This window comes from Phlebotomus argentipes, unplaced genomic scaffold (genome assembly GCF_947086385.1).
Source record: "Phlebotomus argentipes unplaced genomic scaffold, Phlebotomus argentipes genome assembly contig_2, whole genome shotgun sequence".
NCBI lineage: Eukaryota > Metazoa > Arthropoda > Insecta > Diptera > Psychodidae > Phlebotomus > Phlebotomus argentipes.
Genome location: NW_026776162.1, coordinates 6,465,014 through 6,488,329, shown reverse-complemented (window position 1 = coordinate 6,488,329; position 23,316 = coordinate 6,465,014). Strand labels below are relative to the sequence as shown.

Below are 23,316 nucleotides of genomic sequence, written 5' to 3'. Positions count from 1 at the left end.
ATGACAATAAACTTACAATTTACGACTGCAATCGTCAGGTAAGCAAGGGACATAACAGTCGTAAATAAGAAAAGCTGATGAGACCCCCATGTTCCTCTATATATATGAGATTTTCTTGGCTTTCCCTCCAGCCGAGAGAGGGTGGGAGAGACTAAAGGGTAGGATTTCGTCCGAGGGTGGCTAAGAAGTCGAGCAAGGAAGTAGTAAAAGCACGTCTATGAAAGTTATATCATGACGGTCAAAATTTACGGACTCCATTGAGGGTGAGAGTGTTCGAGCATTGCGGCGAGGAGACGTAGAAAAGTACTTACTATTTAATGGCTTTCCCCCCACCCTCTTTTAAATGGAATAGCTTGTCTAAAACCATCTTGCGCTGCCACTCATGAAAAGATATGTGAATGATAATCTATATGAAATTTGAGCTTCTTGCGAATTGCAATTTTTAATTGCATTCCCTTGGCTTATCGCAGAATGAGTGGCAATTTCCCCCTGTCTCTAATGGGCCCCATAATTCAACACTTCTTATCACTTTCCAGCGTCCGACGGATCCTTCCTCCGAGGCGTCCTGCCGGAGGACAAAGTCGGAGAGATGAGGAATAATTCAGGAGATCCGCACAGTGCCCAATTAGACTATTAATACACGGTCGGAAGGGTGTCTTCACCCTCACATGTTGACCCGTCATAAAGCCTCCAGCCGCCTCAGCTGACACGGCTCTCATCCACTCGCCCTGCGCCCCAACCTGGCGCAAACAGGGGGTGGCAAAGGGAGAAGATAATAGTCTTCAGCAAGTCACAGTCCAGCGTGTAATGGCTGATAAAAAATACAGTAACGACGGAAACGAGGAGTGAATAAAAATGAAGTTAATTCCGGATATAGGCCGAAGCGCAAGCCATGCGAGATGCTCACCAATTTTCTGCCCCGTCGAGAAGAAGGAGCATCGCCCAGACCAAGGCCCAGACAGCATGGATATTTTAATTACACTGGCCGAATACTTGAGAGATAATCTTGGATGTCGGATCAGAAATTCATAAAAGTCACTCCTTCACAGATTTAATTGTCTGTTTAATATTTTTTCACCCGCAGCTGTGAATGCCAAGGCGACAGTCAATTTCTTGTTTTTGCCTCGTGTCTTGAACAGAGAGAAAGAAAAGAAGTTGAGAATTTTCCGTGAGTGACAAAAAGGCCAATGAAATATTAAGATGTTGATGAAATGCAGACACAATTTGCTAAGAGATTTCTGCTTTAATTTGCTTGAATTGATACTTTTTTGTCCATAACCTCAAAAATGACACTGAAAGATGCTCTTAAAGAAAGAGCCGAAGTATTTTCATTTGTAAGAATGATAAAATACTGAAAAGAGCGGAAAATAGTGTCATAAGCTGAAATAGCCACACCTAATCGCTGAAGCAATGGAGGCTCTCCACATATTCTTGTCGCGGCATAGAAATGTAAACAAGAAGCAAGATTATGCACCACATGAACTTCCACTCACATGAATATCGATGTGGATTGATTGTGAACCTCATTTTTCGCGTCAAAAGTGTAAATAAACAGAGAAAATTTGCGCAAATTACGTCTGGACAGTCCAGAAAACTCTGTTTCGACGTCAAAAAAGTCAAAGTGTTCATTCTGAGGAACAAGAAGGGGCGAAAAGCCACATTTCACTCTCATAGCTTCTCCTGACTGAAACATGTGATCAATCATGTATTGAGGTGAAGATCGTTCATGAGAATACCTTCATAATACTAACTGCATGGATTGTTCATGTTTAGAGGCTCTCCACATCAACTTGTCGCGACATAGAAATGTGAACAAGAAGCAAAATAATGCTGATTTTTGTACACTTTCTAAGACTGTCGCCGAACTGTTCAGCACTTGAGGACTGTTGAGAAGGAGTGAATGTAGTTTTAAGCACCAAACCAAGCATATTGCAAACACACTGAGATGGCGTAATTTGTCCTCCTTTTCACATCACTCGCAGCAAAAGTTGGTGGCTTTGGCAAATGCGGAACCCCTTGAAGTCTCTGTCATGCTCGTGATGCTGAACTTTGATCCCAGAATAAATATCGTTCTGTGCAAAAAGTAATACCATTGCTAACAATCACCCAGCAATATAATGCGCATTAGAGGGACTTTGTGAAAAATCAACATTCTCAGTGGGGAAACTTTTTCGCCGGGGAAATTTTCCACCCCGAACAGCAACTTTGCCAGCCCACAGGTGGTGTCTCCCGCATTCTCTGGCAGCATTTACATCCCCGTGGTAGCGCGGATGAGGGGGGAAATAGTTAGATCAAAGAGAGGAGCAATTTAATGAGTTTTGGTTTATGAATGTTAATGAGCGTCTATTTAAAATTCTACCACAGCATTTTTCTCTGCTCCATTTGTCATGCGTTTAAAACGAATTAATACACCTTTTCGCTCCCTCTCTGCCAAGCCCACCACCGTTGCCCCGGGATAGCGTTCAAACTCTCTGGCTTGCTCAAAAGTGTGACCCGGAGGAAATGTGGTGGTATCCTTTTAATTTTACACGTGCGTACCAATTTCCATCTGTATTTCTTCAACACTCGCAAAATGGGACTTAGCACTTCATCCTGGGCGAACGAGCGAGAGAGAAAAGCGAGAAATGCGAAAACGAGAAAAGCTTCTGGGGCGAAGCTTTTGATGTAAATTTTTTTTTCTCACTTTCCTCCTTTCTCTCTCTCTCTCTCTTCTCATTCTTTCCTTGTCGCTTCACCCACGAGGACACAGGGAAAAAAAACACCCCCCACAGCCAAACTCTGCGGGGTGAAATTTGGGGTGTGGAACGAGGAGAAACAACAAAAAAGGACGACAAAGAAAAATGTTGAGAATTGCATGGCGAATGGCTTTTAGAAGTCAAAAAGGTGGACAAAAAGACAGAAATTTCTCGGTGTTATTCTTTGTAATCAGGAGCTTGTGTATTTTTATAACTCCGCCAGTGCCGAAAAAAAGGTCACAATGAGAGTGTGAATATTCCTTGTGACTGTGAAGGAGGAAGGGATGAAAAATTCAAGATGTTTTGGAAGGAAGAGAAGGAAAAAAGTGCTCATTTCGCTATGGCACGAATGCTTTTGCGCTATCCTTTTAGCTGCACTTCTCTTGTCGTTTGTCAAGGACTTAATTCCGATTTCCTCCCAGAGTGGGAAAATCTTACACTTGTTGGGAAACAATCTCAATGATGGCATTTAATAAATCGCGTTCATTTGATTGCAAATAATCAACATATTGATAATATAATTCTAATTCAAACGCGACGAAGATCTTGTCAGAATCCTTTTATTCTTCACCGCCAGAGAACTGAAGCAAGGATAATTACCATATTTTTGACCTATATATGTACATACATATCACTGCTATTTCCTCTGTCTTCGTCAAGTTTCTGCGTCATTTGTGCTCTTTTCGCCAGCACACACAAATTAGCATTTTCATCAGGCGAATTACAAAATGATGAGCTTCAGAGGAACTCAATTGATGCCCTTTTCGCTGGTTATTTCCAGTGAATGCAGGAGTTTTTCCGAGGCGCTGGAGGGAAAATTGTCGGGATAACGCAAACACGCTGTACATTTGCCAGAGAGATTGTGGGCGTCGCGATCGCGACACTCAGAAAAATAATACAAATCTTTAACCAAGAATTGAGTTTTCTTGGAATTAATTTCGAAAAGAAGGATTTTGAATTAGTCTGGCTCTACTTAAGCTCATGTCCTTTTGGGTATATTGTTTTTCAAGAATATTAAATAAATAAAAAAAACAGTATTGAAAATTTTGATATATCAGTAAAAGAAAAAAAATTGGTAAGAAAATAAAATTGTTTTATAATCTATAATATCGTTATAAAATTATTAAACATATTAGAAAAAATTATAATCATCTTTTAATTTCTATATTTAAAACCACGTGGAAAATCTTGATTAAATTTTTTTTTCAGATTCCAAGCAAAAATACCTTTTAACATTATGCAAAATTGAATATTAATTTTATGGAGCAATTCACAATCACATAAAAAAGTTAAACAAATGTGTTATATTGGTTTAACACACGCATTTGCTATTTTGAGTCACACATGTGTTAAACCATTTTGTATCGCCTGAATGTGTAATTTTAACACGATTTCCAGATCTTAATCTGCAAATATCTTGCAATTATGAATCAATCTGCAATTGTGGTCCTAATTTTCAAGCTTGAACATGAATTATGTTCACAATAAATTCTTTTTATCGCGGATTTCTTAAATATTTACTTGAATTTTGATAATTTTTGCAAATTTCACAATTTTTTCTTTTTTACACATTCTTGTATCGCTTAAACTTTAAAGCTTCTTTATTTATTTAGAATGTTAAACTTAATTGCTCCATCAGTCTGCAATTAATCCTTAATTTTTAGTATTTTTGTAAATCGAAAAAGACTTCATTTTGGGCATTTAATTTTATGTCTTTTCCAGTTAGAATCCTGGCGAAAATCCTCGTTTAACTCAGCTGTCAGTGTGTTTTGTACTCACCATCTCGTCCTGTTTGCTTCTCAGCCGCTTTCAGCGTGAACGCCTGAACGGTCACAGAATCGCTGCGACCCTTGACATTGGCGGCATAAATGAATATCTTCAGCAGACGTCCAGCGTCTAGACCACCGACTGCGAATAGAGGTAACTTGGAAGACACATTTGCTTGCAGTAGTCCTGTTTGCTCATCAAATATCTCCATGATGAACCACTGTCGTTGTCCACCGTCGAACCCTTTTTTTCGGTTTTGGGGGTGGAAAGGAGAAGATAAACATTAATGCCCTGTTTACACAGCGCAGCCAGCGACCAGCACAAGAAGCCAATACAAACATATTGCCTTGACTTTAATCTAGCGCCCTGGGAAAATATGTTGACGTGCCGGTGGAAAATCTGTGTGGGTTTGAACTCTCTCTCTGTCTTGATTTTTTGCTCGTGGGGGGGGGTGGAAAATGCTCTGCCAGAAAGCACTTTGTCCCCCATTTTCAGCCACTCTGCACACCTTTTATCTCACTAATTGAAAGTTTCAATACTGTGTGGATGTTTTGCCAGCCGAATTTGCTTGGGAAATATCAAATTTGAAGTGTGGAATATTAATTAAAAGGCCAACCTTTTGCTTGGCATTAACCGAAATTTCGCATTTAAGCCTGACGAAGCGCCCCATAACACAGGAGTGGGGCAAGAGGGGGTTGTTTTATGAGGGCGAGAGTATCATCGTTTTTCTTTCACTCTCCCTCGCTGGCTGAGTGATAAGAGCGCCAGAGAGACATTTGGGAGACGCTTGGGGTGCTAAATCTAATTAAATATTTTTTAATTCACCCCTCGCACCCCGGAGAGTTTGTCGTGGCGGCGCCGGGACTCTCCGCCGAGGGAGTCCTGGATCTCTTAATCCCGGCCTATTGGTTAATTAAGTGATGTGAGGCAATAGAGTATTAAAAAATTCAATTTATTTAATTACAAGGGACGAATTTGGTGAAAATTACCGCTTTCTGATTAAGACAGTCTGTGAAGGAAAATTGCGAAAATTGTTTTTAATGATGTCAAAGAGCAGTGAGTCTTTTTTTCTCCTAATGATGGGCTCAATTTGTGGAAAAAACAGTGATAAAATTGAGGTAAAAAGCTCTTATTTTTCCATTTAACCATCAGACAAGGGGCAGATATTATGACTGGAAGTGGTGTACAATTTCACGGAAGTGTTTAGGAATTGAAAGTGAAAAAATATATCGAATATTTCCACTGAAAAACCTTCTCTTTCAACAAATTGAGGCATTTTCTACATAATTCTGTTTAGAAAAATCAATTTTATTGCTTTTTATAGGTTATGTGATTGATTAAAGACAGTTTCTGGTGATTAGAAAATCCTCTAAATCATGAAAATTGTGTTTAATCTGCAGATTATTTCTCTTTTTCTTGGCCAAGTTAACGTAATAACGTAATATTAGGTAAGAAAAAGGTTAAAAGTCAATCATAACCTCAAAAATGTTATTTCTTTCTAGAAAATTGTCTTTTTTCTTAGTTATTTCTGCAGTTTGTGCTTAAAAATGGCAAATTTAACGTCATTATCTTGTAGAAAAATTTTGTTCTTCGCTGAATTTAGTAATTTTCTGGTGAAAAAAGATTTTTAGACCGCATTCATAACCTCACAATTTGATCAAAATTTTGTTTAACCTTTTTCTAAAACATAAAATTAGAAAATCAAGACACAAATTTGCCATTAACGAAGCAAAGAACATTCAAATCAATTTTTTCAATCCAAAATCTAAGAATTTGAAGAACTTAAGCGCCTTGAGACGGAAAAACCTGGATTTGAAGAAGTCTAAAAAATGTCTTGAAATACGTTTTGAAGTGTCTGGAAGTGGTGTAAAGATTTGAGGCATATTATCTCCCCCTTTTACAAAAATATACTTCAAAGAGTGATAAAAAATCTCGCCGGCATTTCACTAATTCATTGAAAAAGTTGTTTTTCGTAAATTCTGATAGCAGAAGTGGCTTTTTGTGTGCTCCATTGAAATGCCGAATGAAATGGCAAGAGTGGAAAAAGGCCATGCATAATATAGGTTTGGGGTAGATTTTCGGTTTGTGTTGCAAAATGGGTTTTTGGAAATTCAGGTGAATTCTTCCGCCCTCATTGTGCAACTCTTGCCACCGCTTCTTTGCCTCTGCACATAAATATAAATGTGCAACCCTTTCTGTAAACCACGACAAACTTTGATCATATTTCGTCCCGACAGAAGCTACACATATTCCATCTCCCTGGCGGCCGCACACCATCTTGCCCCGCTCTCTCTGTGTCATATCTGCGAATCCAGACACACTTCCCATCAGCTCGCCTGTGGCAGAACCGCACACTGTCCGGGAACACGGTGGAAATTCACTCCCGCATCGCACCAGCACTTCATCCGCACTTCTTTCTGTCCCTCTTCGCCAGTGTGGCAAGTCTAAACCACAGCAAAAAGAAGGCACTTTTGCTCCGCTGCACAGTTTTCTCTCCATTCCCCTGATATTCACGATCCCAAAATTTTAAATACAATTTGAGTTAAAGTGTGTTCTTGCAGCAACTTTATGTTTTCCACCCCCTTGAAAGATGCAAAAATACATTGAGAGTTTGTGTCACAGAGTTGAGATGAGAGAATTTCTCTCGCCTCACACATTGATAGGCACAGCAATATAGGAAAATTCATACTTTGGCACTTGATTGCCATCAATTCTTCATGCTGTCTGTCAGAGTAAAGCAAGGTTATTTAAAGTTAAATGCAAGAAGAAGATAATTTGGTGAAATATTGTACACTTTTGCCTGCAAAATTGCCGAAATTTTGAGTTTTCCATGACTAAAACCTTCAAACGACCAGAATCTGTAAGAGCGGCGAACTTAGCACAGACTTTCTTAGTCGCTTTCCTACTTAATTATTGGGTTAACGAGATTCAAATCGAAAGGCCACGACTGTATAAGTAATGACGAGTTTGAATTGGATCACTAAAATAGTCTGGATTGACGAAATGAGCCAATTATCGCAGTTTAAGTCTCTTTTCGTTATTTCTTGTCTAAGTGAAGAATAAAAAAAAATTCTAGATATTTTTGCTCATCTGTAATTCAAGCACCTCCCAAGCAACACGGCGAGTTGAAATAGCATGCTTTCCGACCGTTTTGCAGCCTTTCGCATTTATACAACAAAGTCAAAAACTACTACAAAAAGATGCCTAAAAATTGGTCGGTTTTGGGTTATTGAACATACATTTGTCGGTCATTTAGAATACTTATACGACTCGATTTGGACCGGGAAATAACACACACGATCGCCTGCGAAGTTGATACTCGCATCGAACGAAATGTTTCTTTAGAAACATTTTAAATAATGCATTTTCGAGAATATCAAATTGCGTAAAATCACAAACAAACCCATTTAGATCGTGTCAAGGGTACCCGGTCATCGGGGTATTGAGGGAAACGAAGAAGCAGACCGCCTCGCTGTTGCTGAGGCTATGTCTGACTTCATTGGTCCCGAGCCTGCTGTGGGCGTCTCTTTATCACTGAAGAGACAGATCTTACACAGGCACTTTTCTGAAGAACACCAAGTAGATTGGACCGCGTCAGAACACTGTCGCGTGTCTAAACTGTTTATGGTCGGCCATGATAAGAATAGGACGGAGTTCATAGTCAGTGGCAGCAGATGGAGATCCCGGACGCTTGCCAACCTGCTAACTGGGCACTATCTCAACAATCATCTCAGTAGATTAGGCGTTAGTTGCACCACATCCCGCAGAGGCTGTGATGAAGCGGAAGAGACGGTCAAACACCTTGTGTGCGACTGCCCTCGATTTGTAAATGTCAGAAGAATCCTTTTAGGAAAACTATTACTCTTGGAAAGTGACCTATCGGGGCTAAAGCTAGCTAGTCTGCTGAACTTCGTTCGGAAGACTGGCTGGCTTAATCATCCTTGCCTTGTATAGAAGCTGTTATTTTGTATCGGGGATGCATAAAGGGCCCGTCAGATGGCCTGGATGCCGTGGAGCAAGACTTCTTGCACCACCTCCATTTCTAATCTATCTATCTATCTAGATCGTGTCAATCAAAGTGAAAATTCATAAGATTACCCGAGAACTCGATAAATCGAAATGCATTCAAGATGACTTCAGCATGACTGCTATTTCGCAGTCATTTGACCAACAATTTTTGACCACGGTGCGACTCGAAAATGTACTACGCTAATTGTCACATTTTCCGGTCTAGTCATTTGATGTCACTTGGGTTCGGAGTAAAATTCCCTCCTCGTTGTTTAAATGCTGTTCGATGGCAAATATTGTGGTGAAAATGGGTCGCTGGCTGGCGGTGAATTCGGGGTAATGAGAAAATACTCACCTTCGGCGCAATCGACCTCCAGAGAGTCCGACGTTTGGTTGATTAAGGTGCAATTGTAGGGCATATCTGGCTTCCCGGCCGCTATCAGATGGAACACACATGGCTCCTTTTGCTGTCCGACAACATTATCTGCCCAGCACATAATTGTGCCAAAGTCCATTTCCTGGTTAGTTTTCAGCATTGGATGTTTTTTGTGTGTGTGTCGGTCAATATATGAATATTTTGGTGTTTGAACGGCGAACAGACATGAAAGTAAATACGAGAAAAATTTTGAGGGTGAATGTTAGAAGGGCGGCTGGAAAAAAAAAACGCTGAAAACATCACATATGAAAATGTGTATAGAATTAAATTTCGTTTACAACGTGTGGAGAAAAAAATTCCCGGTGAGTTGAAAGTCGATGGGGTGGATGAGAGGCGAGCGTGGAGGAGGAAAAAAAAAACCTAATTCAGTTAACATACTCGACCCGCTTTTGTATGTGTCGCTATATATATTTTCGCTCCTGCTCACACTCCTGCGCACCCCCATTTGGGTCTGTCTCCGCCGCACGGGTGGGCAAAAGAGTTCCACGATAGAAAGGAAAAGGCACTTTTTCGACGGTATTGTTGTTGGGTAGCTTTTCACAAAAGTACAACCTACACCACATTGTCATCTATGTGCGGCCCCATTCCGCCACCACCGTGTGTCGGCCCCCAGAGCGCCACCGCCACAATTTCATGTATGAATGAATCTGGGGTGGCTTCAAGTCGCACTCCTCGCCTTGAATTTCGCCCTCTTTTCATTCACCCGTGAGAATGCAGCCCAAACACATCAGCCTGAATTTACTCTCTAGGCCCACCCTTTGCCACCCCCGCGCGCGCGCCACCTATCAGCCGGATCAAATTTCACGATATCAGGTGCATTATATCGCATGGCGGATATTGCGTGAATTCCGCGATTTTTCATCTATAAAATTCGACACGGATCAATTTCGCCTTTTTTTTTTGGTGCGAAAATGAGATTTTCTCACTACTTCACGTGCAAATCAGATTTCACATGACTTTATAAACGCGACCCCTTCGCTTTTCCACTGCTTTGCGTATTAATTTAGTGCGAAATGCTGTAATGAGACACCAAAGCGTTTGCCTCCTTTTGGGAATAAGAAGTGATTAATTATTATTTGTCATCAATGCGAACATGTGATATGGAGGAAGTGGGGCAGCTTTGAGACGTGGGCTAGCATTGCTATTGATAATTATCTCGTACGGGAGAGCGGGGCAGTACTGTGGCTTTCGTGGTAAAGTTGCATGTTTTTCTTTGGTGGTACGAAAAATCTCTTTCTTTGCGACTGGAGCAGCTTTGCACAGCGCCTTTTCGAACAGGAAATTTAAGAGGTTATGTATTTTTAACTGTATTGTGTGCAAGATTAAGCGTATTGCTCTAATCATGTTTGATACCTCGTTGTGTTCTATTGTATTCATGACGTTCTTGTAGGAATTGAAGAAAAAGAATTCTTCGTCAAGTGTGTCTCTGCTAATGTGTCTATGTTAAATTACACAATGAAAATCCCTTAGTTTTGGTACTGAAATATTGTTCTTCAGTCATTAATAGGATATATTTACCATTCTTTTTAGAAGAATGTGCCCCAGAGTGGGGCAGTTTTGTATAAAATGACTTTGAATAGAAATTCTTGGTTTTTTTCAGCTCAGGTTGCTTTTTGAAGCTCATAACCAAGAGGATTCAAAAGACTGTATAGCATTTTCCTTGAAAGTTTAAAATTGGTCCGCTCTCCCCTATAAAATTATATAATCTGAAGCAGCTATTTGTGGCGAACTCTAATTTTGACGAGATAATAGTTAATATCAAAGCTGCCCCAGTAAATATCTTGAATATTTTATATGAATTCACCCTTCTATTTATATATAAATTCCAATTAAATGAGTTTAATAATAACCCCTCAATAGAGACATTTCCGACATATATTTTAATCACAACCTGGACGGGGAAAAAATGTGCAATTTCGTTGATATTGGGAAGGAAAAATCAAAATTTACGCTCCACAAACAGTCATATTGGTCTCGTTATATCTAAACAAATTGAAATTGAATTTTACTTCCGTTCACTCTCCCTCGTACATTCGCTGATGGGAAAGCTGGGAAAAAAGGGGCGCGTTGAAGTTTCACATGGGCTTTTGCAGTGCATAAATATTTATAGGCGCGCGTTGGCCAGAAAAACTGTGTTCACAAAATGCGTTCGTGGAAAAAGCTTCAACATTTTAATCAAATATAATACAAACATACGTCAATTGGCAAAAATACGGGCTCTCTTGTCCAAATTTCAATTAAATGTATGTTTTATATATATCTGAAATACTGTGGGGAATGTTGCGCCATTCAATGGCATTTGCAAATGCATTATTTGCCACTTGTGTGCATAAATTGGCAGATCGCCTATTACCGAACTCTAATTAGAATGAATTGACTTAATTGAGGAATAAAATAACATACAGATTGGGCTTCAGTTGGTGTATGAAAAACATATTTTCCATATTAATATTTCGTTTGAATGCAGAAAACTTTTTAATATCACTGCCGAAGCTTGTTGCTGATATCGTTTTGCATTTTATTAGAGGAAAACAGCGACAGGTGAGTGATATGGCTGTGGACGAAATGGCATGAATTGAAAAATGAGCAACTACAGCAGGTGCTATATCATCATCTTCCCACACTGGCGCTTATTCCTTTACATGAACACGAGGACTGACGCCACAAGACGCCAAGGCGTTGATGAAAGGCGGAAAATCCAAGGGGCAAGTCACAAGGCGATTTTTGAGGAAATTTTGTGGTTTCAATCAAGTATTTAAATATTTGAATCAAATAGCCAGAAAATGATTATTTTCCCTAGAAAAAATTGCAAAATAATCAAATTTTGGATAAAGAATAAAAAAAAGATTATTTTCTAAGTAAAATTCCAAATAATAAAATTTTGGATAAAAAAATCAAAAAAGAATATTTTCCCAAGTAAAATTCCAAATAATAAAATTTTGAATAAAACAATCAAAAAATTATTTTTTTCCCAAGAAAAATTCCAAATAATCAAATTTTGAATAAAAGAATCAAGAAATTAATATTTTCCCAAGTAAAATTCCAAATAATAAAATTTTGAATAAAACAATCAAAAAATTAATATTTTCCAAAAGTAAAATTGCAAAATAATCAAATTTTGAATAAAAATAACAAGAAATCAATGATTGATTGAAATTTTAAAAAAAAATCAAATTCTGATTAAATTTTCAGGAAATAATCAAAAAATTGAGGAAATTTTCTATAAAAAAATCTAAATTTAATAAAAATCACAAAAAATGATTGAAATTTGTATGAAATAATCGAAATTTGAATAAAAATCACGAAATAATCGAGAAATTTACAAAGTTAGTCGTCTCAAATCGCGAATGATTTTCCCCTTGGGAAAATCTTTCGAGTTGCGGGGAAGGCGAAAAAAAATCAATTTGCTACATATATTTTCGCCTGCGGTGGAGGAAAGAGAGACCTCGATGTGGCATGCATTGGGGAGAAAATGAATTCATACTTTGCATTGAGGAAACATCGTCCGTGGAAAAAGTTTTCCACTGCACTGTAATATACACAGCTTTTTTTCATCCTTTTCTTTTCACATATTCACTACACTTTTTTCTTGCCTCCTCGATGCGAATATTCACTTTGTTCCACAAGAAAAGACTTTCACTCTGTGCAATATAGCGATTTTTTTTTTGAAAAATGCCAACAACTATGTTTCATTCCATGAGCGAGAGATAATTTTCTTAAGTGCTTCTCCTTTTTCTTGTTATTGTTGCACTATCATTCATACAAGCATATGATAGAGTGTTCAATCATTGCAGTAAACTTTCCTTGATTGCTTGAGGAAGAAGGTGAAATGAGCTTTGAGGGAAATGTTGTGTTTTCAATTATCCAATCATCAAAGTTTCCACAAAAGTATACATATCGAAATAAGCCGATTATGCACCGCAGTGTTTTGTGCGAAAACTCTCTGACGCTCACATCATACTTAATTGCATTAAATTAAACAATTTCAAACCCCTAATTTTGTCCGCACACACACACAAAAGGATGAGAAACCAAGTGAACAAAATCTCCACATTAAATTACAAACCCAACCGAGTGTTGGCGGCATTTGACGAGGCATGAGTTGTGCGGCCAGCACAGGATCCGCAGTAATCCGACCGCCAATAACGAATTTATCCACTTACACATCTTGATGACACCGGAACGGACCTTCTCCACGCCTGCGACCCACCGAGGGCGTCGGCGATAGTTAAGGAGATAGCAGTTGGCGAGCGGAGATTGAAAACTTGATTTTGCTTGACATGTCTCGTGTTCAGACACACTCCGAGCGCCCTTTCGCCGGACATTCATTGCGCACCACTTCAGGCGAAGCTGTCTCTAAGGGCGAGTCCCACTTTCCAAGGGTTGTTTTCATTCACATTGAGAGTTTGTGGGAAAATTTGTTGACCTTTCTAATTCCGTCGTCGATAATTAAGGGGTTTGCTAGTATCGATTTTGAATGTCACACAATATTGCGGCTTTGCTACCTCCAAATTTAGATTTTAGAAAATTGAAAATAGTTTCAAAATTACGGACTCGAGAATTTTGTGCGGGATTTGGAAAAATAGTGGAAAATGAGGGAGAAAAAATACATTGAAGAAGCGAAAAAATCGTTTCAGTAGAAAATATAGAAAAATTTATACAAATCTGTGTAAAATTTGAGGAATTTGCGACGGAATAAAGGACACTTTACGATTTTTCTCTACTCTCAACTTGATGTATTTTTTAATACATTTTCATCAGCACTTTTAAAAATTCTCGTATGTACAAAAATTAAAGAGGTTTTCCGGTTCTACGTGTATTTTAAACGTAAAACCTTGCGTAAAACCGTAAATATTCGATTAAAGATTAAGTTTTTGACCAATTTTGTCTATTTATTGCGCTCTTTGAAAGCTTTTCAGCTGAGAAATTTGTCTTCCGTCTTTTAAAAATTGTTTTTAATATTCTTTTAATTAAATTAAATGAGAAATACTGAAAATAAATGCATCGCCAAATGAGATTTTGGAATCAACTAATTTGTGATAATTTGAAGTAATAGCAAATGACAAAAACATTGATCTGAAACATCAATTTTCCTCATATCTGCGAGACCTGATTTTCCAACATTGTTCCTGACGCGGAGCGAGATTTATTCCCGTCTTCCTCTTTGTTTCCCCAGAATCACCTTCTGTTCGTATTTAATTGAAGACTGAGACAGAGAAGAGGACCATCGGGAAAGCGCGACGCCATTGGATGGAAAAGTCTTCAATTTGGGCGAACGATTTATGGTGTGCGCTTTTCAATTTTGAATGGTCCGCGAAGCTCTCAAGGCTCTTTTTTTTCTGGCAGGGATGGCGGAGGCAATTAAAGAGGGCAATATGGCAAGTGGCGGCGAAAAGTGAAAAATTAAAATAGAATGGGGAGGAGGAGGAAAAAAAATAAAAATTTGCCATATAGCGCAATAAATTTTATATAATTTCCAGCCAACAGTTGAGAGTGGAATTTTCATTCCACTTGTGCCCGCCTGGTCCCATAAATTGATAACGTTAAATATGCATGAGAACTCTGCTTGAGACATCGTTACTTTGTGCACATACAGTCCGGCGCCATTTCGCTCCCAATGGATTGCTGGGAGGCGATATTTAGGAGCCCGAGAGCGAGGACTCTTAGCCACTCTCCGGGCCGCCCACCCGCCCACTGGCATCAGCAGAAGCACCCGGTGATACCAGCCAGACACTTGAGCCACTCTCTCACATCCTCAGCAAACTTATAGGCGAGCCGAGCGCTGCATCTGACTCCGCCGCTCCTGCCAAAGGACACCGTTGAGATATCATTGGCGCCTTGACACATTTGGCCGCAGACAAGACGCCCACCGAGAGCGAATAATTTAAATACACATGCTTTAATAAAATCATATTGATCTCCTCCACACCACGTCTCGTCCTCCCGAGGGACATCCCGAGGACCCCGTCGCCCGGATTCCGGTTCAGGGACTCAATTCGGGACGACAAGGCTTCGTGCATAATTTACATACACTGTAATTTGTCTGCAGCTTCCCCAGCGACAGGATTTTTAATCACGGCTCAGTGGATTGACAAACGTTTGCCCGGAACTTTCTCAACATTCCCCAACTTGATGTGGTTCCCATCAATACTGCATGAGCTTCAATTATGACTGCACAGAGCTCTGCTTGCCACTCCATGCATTGAAAATTGAAACTGTTTGTTTTGCCGTAATTGTACAAATAGCGCAGACAATATTAAAAATGATATTAATCGCATTAAAATTAATACTGTATGGTTTGATGAGACCATTTGAAAACGTGTTTTGTTACAACATTTCTCTGACATCGAAACGAGATTTTTAATTTCACATTTAGTGTGCATATCAATTACATGCCACATATGCTGCGGTATGCTATAATAGTCATTTATTGGTCGCACAGAGGACGACAAATACTGGCAAATTGGCGCCTAGAATTGGGAGCTAAAACGGCCGTTGCAACATTATTTTCATAACTTATAATTCTGTGAAACTGCGTTGCAAGACTGCGATTCATAGCATTTATGACAAGATAAGTCGGAAAATTCACGTGAAAATCAAGAAAAAAGCCAGTAACGATGTTTTTAAATTGATCAGCACAGTTTGACACTATTTATCTGTCAATTTGTGTACATCAAAATGCACTAAATTGAGGTTATTTGTTTCCGAACATCCCTCAAACCCTTTCCAAGGAAATTAATTGGGTTTTTCAATGCATTTGCAACTCTTTGTGTTGAAAAAATCTCTCGGTATTTGTCGAAAATTCTTAAAATCGCAACACAGAGAAAGAGGTAAAGAAATAGCTTTTTGATAGCTGAAATTCATATCAAATAAACTCCCAAAAATTCGTCTTACATCGTCTGTCATCGTTGCTAATATAAACTATGAAAAGCTACCCAAATTGGTAGCTTTTACGTACTGAAATACGAAATCTGTAATGTTGCAACGACTCATTATTCAATTGAAATTAATGAAATAAAATACTTCCGCGGTGTTTTCGATTTTGCGGCTGACAATGTAGTAAGAGGATTAAATTCCCTACAATTTAATGTCCTGGACATGACTGTAAAGGCAACTGACCAACGAAGAGCACCGATTTGATGATCATTTCTCTAAAATTTCTATCAAAATCGACACTTAAGTGATGAAAAGCGCTGTAAATTACTCAATTGCTGGCAAATTAATTAATTACTGGGAGTTGGGATGCTTGAAAAAAGCTAGACTTGCTGAAATTGACTTTAAAAGTGGCCCCGTGTTATCAAGAGTCGAGTTGTTAATTAACGAGAAGTGACTTAAAGCAAAGCATATCGAGAGCATGAGTGCCAATACACAGTGAATTGAACCATCTGTTGGAGCTTTGTGTCGAAACTTATGTGCAAAGTTTAATGCATAGAATATTATAAGCTTAGAAATAGCTTTTTGGAGAAACTTGCTTGGCATTCTACTGAGTTCTCCTCATCACACCGCCACCTTGGCGTATCTTTCTCGTAACATTTAGAGACGTTGTTGAGAGTTTTCGGATAATTTCCACAAGGCAAAAGGGTTTAGAAATTCATCTATTTTGCTCAGAGATTTTTCTTTTCTCTGAGCTTTTGCCGGGTCAGGAAATTTATGAAGCTCCGCGACTCACGCAGCGCGGGATTGCGCCCCAAGGGGGAGATAATACAGTCAGAAGTGGTGTACAGTTCAGCAGGAGTACTTAAGAAGTAGAAGTGTTCAAAAACTCACAATATTCCTATCTTAAGAGCTTGTTTTACTGAATACTTGTCATGTTTCTTTGGATGTCTTTAGAATGGCACAAAAAGCCATCTTTTTCTAGGTTATGTGACAAATTTAAAACATATTTAGTGAATAATTCACATTCTACCACAACAATTCTTATGCTTAAGTCACCAAAATTGCTAAACATCGGCAGAATTAAGCATTTTCATGCGATAAATATTGATATTCGGAATCTTAGATGCCAAACAATTCTGAAAATTGTATTGAATTCAAACATAACCTAAACAATACATTTTAGACTTGGAAAATGTTCATTTAGAAAATGTTTTGGGTCAATTTTGATTCTTTATCAGCAGTTTTGACTTAATTGGCAAATCAGAAACTTTTCAAACTGAGGTTTTGAAGAATTTTTAGTGATAATTTTGAGGTTATGGTCGGAAAAGATGTCCAAAATGTGTTTTTTAATGGATTCTTACAGAAATATCGGATGGAAACTTAACAGACTTTGAATTCTAGAAGTGTTCAGAAGTGTTGTACAGATTGAAGGCACATTATCTCTCCCTTGCTGCGCCCCACCCTTCGGTCTTTAGCATGGAAATAAGCTTTTCCATACATCAATTGCTCGACCCAATCGACGAGAATTAGATCAATAATATCGTAAAGGGAAAATGTGCTCTTCTGTGTTTGCAGAAGAATGTGTGAGCGATGGCGGAATAATGGGGGCTGAGGATGTAAATTTACCTTCACAGGTGTGTACGTTAATGTGGACGCCTGGGCCGAGTGGACCCGGTAGCCACTTTGGGGCATATCGAACGTTTCCGCCGTGTTGTTGAAGGACCATTTGAATGTTTCGGGCGCCGGATATGCGTCCACTTCGCACAGTATCTCGGCGGCTTCATTCCGTGCCACGCCATAAATTCGCTTCTGGTCCGGTCGACAGATTGGCTTATCTGTGGAAGGAGAGAGAAGAAGGCAACATAAATCAACCCCTGAGCCACACACACATACGCCCCCAAAGCGGGGCTCTATTTAATCGAAAAGAAGAGGAGGAAAAATGTATTTTATTGTGTATTATTTTTGTTTTCATAATTGTATTTGATTTCAATGGGGCTCATTCATGAGCTCTGTAGTGGCCGCGTTGCGTGCTCACGAGCTACACGAGAGAGAAAGTGTAAATCCGGATTAGAAACAATGCAGAGAAACAATAATATTACACTATGGAGAGCTTTTTGGGGGTGGTTGAATGGCGAGGAATGCGCGATGGGTGGCGTGGAATATTGATTATTTTGCAATAACAGCAGCGAAATCTATCCTTCCATATATGAATTTATTGCCTGGCTTTTTATACAGCCATTCTCTCTCTTTTCCCGGCTTCATAATATACTTTATTTAATAATATCCTGACCCAATTCGCCCCTCAGACAGAGAAACATTACACAATAATAAATTTTTCAAAAGGATTATGCCAGATTCGCTCAAGAGATCCATAAAGAAAATTCTCCAAGGGTTTCACTTCTCCCCTCAATCTCCACGAAAACACAGACTGGAAATGATTATTTTCCCCAAATTTTCCTTCTAATTACAGCCAAGAAAAAAATCGCATGGAAAAATCTTATTTCGATAACAACTTCTAACAAGATGGACGTGTTGACAGAGGCACAATGTGAATGCAAAGGCAAACAAATATGTCGCAAATGTATTTAAAAGCATGTCGAGAGACGAAAGGCAATCCTGGGGAAAACAACCCCCGAAAGAGATTGGCAGGGGTTTCACTTGTGAGCCATGAAAGAAATGTGTTGAGTTCCTTTCCTGACGCAACTCTCAAGGCAATTTCTCATTGATTTTCGAGGGGGTGGGAAGAGAGTGGGTGTATTTGACGAAGAGATTTTGACTTCATCCTGACTTGCCCACAAGGAGGCATTGTTTGACAAAATGAACGATTTTTTCCGATGAAAAGACGATAAACTTTGACAGGGTCAATTTGGGGGTCGCGCGATGAGAAATCAAAGTTGCGGAGAAGTCGTTCCTTTCAAATTGCACAATGTCTCGGGGTGGAGTGGCAGAAAAAGAGCAGCCAACTATGTTGCTTGCGGGGGATGAAAGGCGATGCCATGTAATAGACCTGGGCGGGTGGTTTTTTCTGGGGGTGAGAGGAAAAGATGAGGGAAAATATTGGTCGACTGTTGATTGTTGTTTGTATTCTTTGCTTTTTCCTCACTAAATTTCTTCATTGTGTGCTTCCCACCCAAGTATTTCGGACTGAGTGAATTATATCTTGGCCTATTTGCCGAACGGTGGGCTCTTCCTCTGGCCGCCCTTCCGCCCCCCAGACAGCTCCGCCGGCGCGTGGGTGGGGGGCGTCTTGGAGGCATTGATCGTCAATATGAAGCATCTTTATCGCAGCATATCGTCCAAGGGGCTGCTAATGTCGCTTTTAAGTGCCATCTCGACTGCATCGCGATGCAATTTAGTCAAATAAATGTATTTATTAATTAAAAAATAAATGAGAGAGAAAAGGCTTTTCTGCGACATTTTTAATAAACTGCCAAGAAATATTCTTTTCTCATCGCAATTACGGAAAATTTTTATTTCCTTCAAAACATTTCTTAATTTTTGCATTTTTGTGATCAAAAATAATTTTTCCCACGCCTGAATTTATCCATTTTCCTATAGAATCCTTCCTAACATTCTCTTTAACACTTTAATGTCTATCCTTGGGTTTTAAATCTTCTCCTAAGAACTCATTTTAAAGCCCAAAATGTCATTTTTCATCTTGTTTTCCACAATAATCGCTTGGGAAGCTACTAAGATTGCATTTTCGCGTCATTTTCCTTCCCTTTTCACACATTTGCACACTCTTTGACTTCCTGGCGTGATCCTGATCGAGAAAAAGAGGAATTTGAGCGCGAAAAAATGCTGTTTAGAACATCTAATAGCCTTTCTAATTAAGGAATAGCTAGAAATATGTTGAGTATTAACCAAAGAAAGGTCTTTTAAATTAAAATTCAATACAAAAATCTCATTTTTCATAGGAAAAACATTCTAAGGTCATCAAAATCACTAATTTGGAGTAAATATTGATGAATTCACCCTTAATTCAACTCTTAATTCAATCTTATCGGTAAATTCTACACCAAAATTTCTTTAATACCTTTTCATTTAGTCTATTTCTTTAAAACAATCTAAATTGCAATTGAATCCGAATATTCGCGAATATCGACAAATTTTTTAAATATTTGGAACTGCATCTCCGACATTAGCAACCCCTTGATATTGCCACAATGTCGAGAGAGAGAGAGACTTTCAATTGGACTCTACACAGACTCAGTGTAATTTCCAAAATGCCTTTGATAATTTATTTCTCGTACCTGTGGAAATATTGAGGCAATCAACAGGAGGAGGAAAATGGTTTGAGGGGCAAGAAGTTGGCGGTTGTGCGGTGAAAATATCAACAAAACTGTGAAGGGAAAATAAATGGTAGTACTTTTCGCAGTTTCTCGTGAATGAATGCACAGTTGAGATAATCAATATATGGCTGAAAGGGTTGAAGCGAGGAAAAGGCCAGAAAAATGGTGCAAACAAAAGAAACATAGCCGAGAGAGAGTAAGCAGAAATATTTCCTCCACCACCCACAAAAGCACCCTCCACAGAAGCACCCCCGCGAGGTATATAATTGTAATGTGTAGATACATTGCCCACCACTTCGCTTCTTCATCCGCTCGCCAACGCAATAAATTATTTACGACCAGGAAGAAGTCGATGATTAAAAATTGAAGAGTGAAACTTAATTTAAAATTCAACTCTCTGCCAATATGCGAATGAATGTGAATTGGAATACCCAAAAAGCTCACTCTCTCTCTCTCTCTCTCTCTCTCTCGCCGGCTCGCTATCATATATATTTGTAGCTTCCGATGAGCTTTTTAGTATACATAACTCAAATTGAGTGTTCGTTGGAGTGTTTTTTTTCCCGCTCTTCTCAAATTAATTTCGCTTTTTTTTCCCTTCCAATGAATGAAAATGAATTTTGAATTTTTCATGAACAACCCAAAATTTTTATGTGATATATAGGAATTTATTTAAATTGCCTTAAGCAAATTCACCCTTCAACCCATCGTCGCAATGTTGCGCGATCAACAAAAAGAGCTGCGTGACTTTTTTCCACGTCATTCAAAACATTTTCAATGCTAATCAAGGGACAAGTCATAATGTTCTCTAATGAAAAAAATCAATTATTTGAGTAAAATAATCAAAAAAATATTATTTCCCAAGTAAAATTACAAAATAATCAAATTTGGAATAAAATAATTAAAAAAAATGATTATTTTCTCAAAAGAAAATTACAAAAAAAATAATAAAAGCAAATTCCGAATTAAATAAATAAAAAAATGAATATTTTCTCAAGTAAAGTTGAAAAATATTCAAATTTTGAATAAAATAATCAAAAAATGATTATCTTCCCAAGAAAAATTACAAAATTATCAAATTCTGAGTTAAATATTTTTAAAAAATTATTGTTTTCCCAAGTAAAATTACAAAAATATATCCAAATAATCAAATTCTGAATTGAATAATAAAAGAAATGATTGTTTTCAATGAATGAATCAGAATACTTATTCCGATTATGCACAATTAATCAATTATATTCACATTTTTAATAAATATTCAGAAAAAATAAAAATTTGTATAATAATCACAAATAATAAAAAAATGATTGAATAATCACAGAGTTATTGGTCTCAAATCGCAAGTAATTTTCCCATTGACTCTAATAATTTAAGATTTCTCGTGAAAACTGTTTGTGGTGAAAAAGATTTCAGATTATAAGAGATATTTTGCAGCAGAGAACATGAAAAATGAAATTCATGATTGATTGAATATTTGAAAAATTCATGCAATCATAGTTTTATTCGACTTGTGCCAAATGTTTGGTTGAATTCCCACAATTTTATGGGCGGAAAATTATGCTAAAGCTGAACAGAATAGTTGAGAGAGTGCTTTAAATGGATTTTGCCGAGTTACTGGGGGTTGAAAGTTGAAAATTGAAATTGTCGAGAATCATAAAATGGAGTGAATACCAATGAAAATGATGAGTGCTAGTCAAAGTATTTCGCAAATATCATTTGAAAGTTATATCTCTGCATGATAACTAGATTTTTTTCTCTCCTGCGAATCCTTCAGACTGAAATAGGGGAAAATTGAGTAATTGCGTTTTATCGAAAATCAGCCAAAACTCCTAGACTTCTTGTCCAAGATGGACAGAGAAGAGACTTTGAGGCCAAGCGGAGCTCAAGGCAAATCCAATTTTGCATGCTTGAGTGGCAAATCGAATTAATTACAATGACTGTGCACAGAAGATGCACACAGAAGTGAAAGGGATGTGCTCAAAATTTAAGCCAAATTGTACATAAGAATGCTATATATGCATTGAAATGCGAGCCGAGTGACGTTAAATTATAATCCACTCTTCTTGGGTGAGTGCAGAACAGCTTATTACGAGGTAACCTGAAAACTTTCTAACTGCCAGACACTTCGTTTCACCATGGCAATGTGTTCAAGTGGATTCCCTTCCGATGTGAACAATCCTCCCTTTTCACCCCCAAACCTTCAGCCCGGCGCTGGCTGGCGTGACAAAAAATCCTCCACCTCTGGAATGTAACTTGAATATTACTTTTCAACTTTCAACAATTGCATCGTCAAATTACTTCCATCACTTTGATATTGTGTATCAGTTGCAGCATGAAAGTCACATCCAAGGCACGCTATAATGGGCAATCATTGAGGAAAAGTGCGCACAAGATGCGACATTTTCCCATTTGTGGACTTTCTTGTATTCTGAGTAACTCTATTTGCCCACCAACAGCAACAATTCATGTGATAATGACTTCATCTGCGATGGTTTGTTGACTGATTGCATTGCTTAGGCCGGAAATTTGGCTCAAGCAGAGCCATTTCGACGGGTTCAGCGAAAACTATCAAAATCCACTTTCGATAGTTGACTTTTTGCGTCTTTCTATACAGATCTTGATGTCTTTCATCACGTCTTAAAGTAGCAAATTCAGTACATCGCCAGAAAATTAAAGAAATGAGATCAGAAGAAATTTTTATGCTTTGCTGTAAACTATGAAAACATGACTTTTGATAGTTTACGCCTCACTTTTTCTTCTGGGTGGCATTGAAAGCCAATATTTGATGGAATTAAGGGAGAATTATTATAACTACATGGATATTTAAATGAAATTATCGTAAATTGCCATTTAGTTCAGAGATTCATAGTAGTTTTGCATCCCTAAATCCATGTTAAATCATTTAAATTAATGGATATTTATAGTTTATCACAACTTTGCATGGTGAAAAAGTATCAAATGTAAAAAATTGTAGCAAATAATTCTAAATTCAGCTTAAAATCAATGAAATTCCATGAAAAATCAGTCGAATTAAAAATTCTATTTAAGAAAACAATTCAAATAATCATTAATCACATAAAATATCTAATCGTAAAACAAAGAAAAAAAGTAATTAGTTGATTTTCACGAAATTTCCAGGGAAAAAGTATCAAAAAGTAACATTTTGTATTTAATATTGTGAGTTTCTCTATCAAATCTCTATATT

At 38.1% G+C, this 23,316-nt stretch overlaps 1 protein-coding gene across 1 annotated transcript in view; it reads right to left on the bottom strand.

Annotated features, from left to right (window-relative positions):
* The window catches only part of LOC132264584 (nephrin), a 166,036-nt gene that overhangs the window by 12,569 nt on the left and 130,151 nt on the right, over window positions 1-23,316 (bottom strand). Inside the window, exons 11-13 of the mRNA XM_059764832.1 lie at window positions 17,449-17,657; window positions 8,866-9,028; window positions 4,515-4,745 (exon numbers count right to left, since the gene is read on the bottom strand). Of these exons, the coding sequence (XP_059620815.1) occupies window positions 4,515-4,745; window positions 8,866-9,028; window positions 17,449-17,657 (603 nt within the window). The remainder of the gene's footprint in view (window positions 1-4,514; window positions 4,746-8,865; window positions 9,029-17,448; window positions 17,658-23,316) is intronic.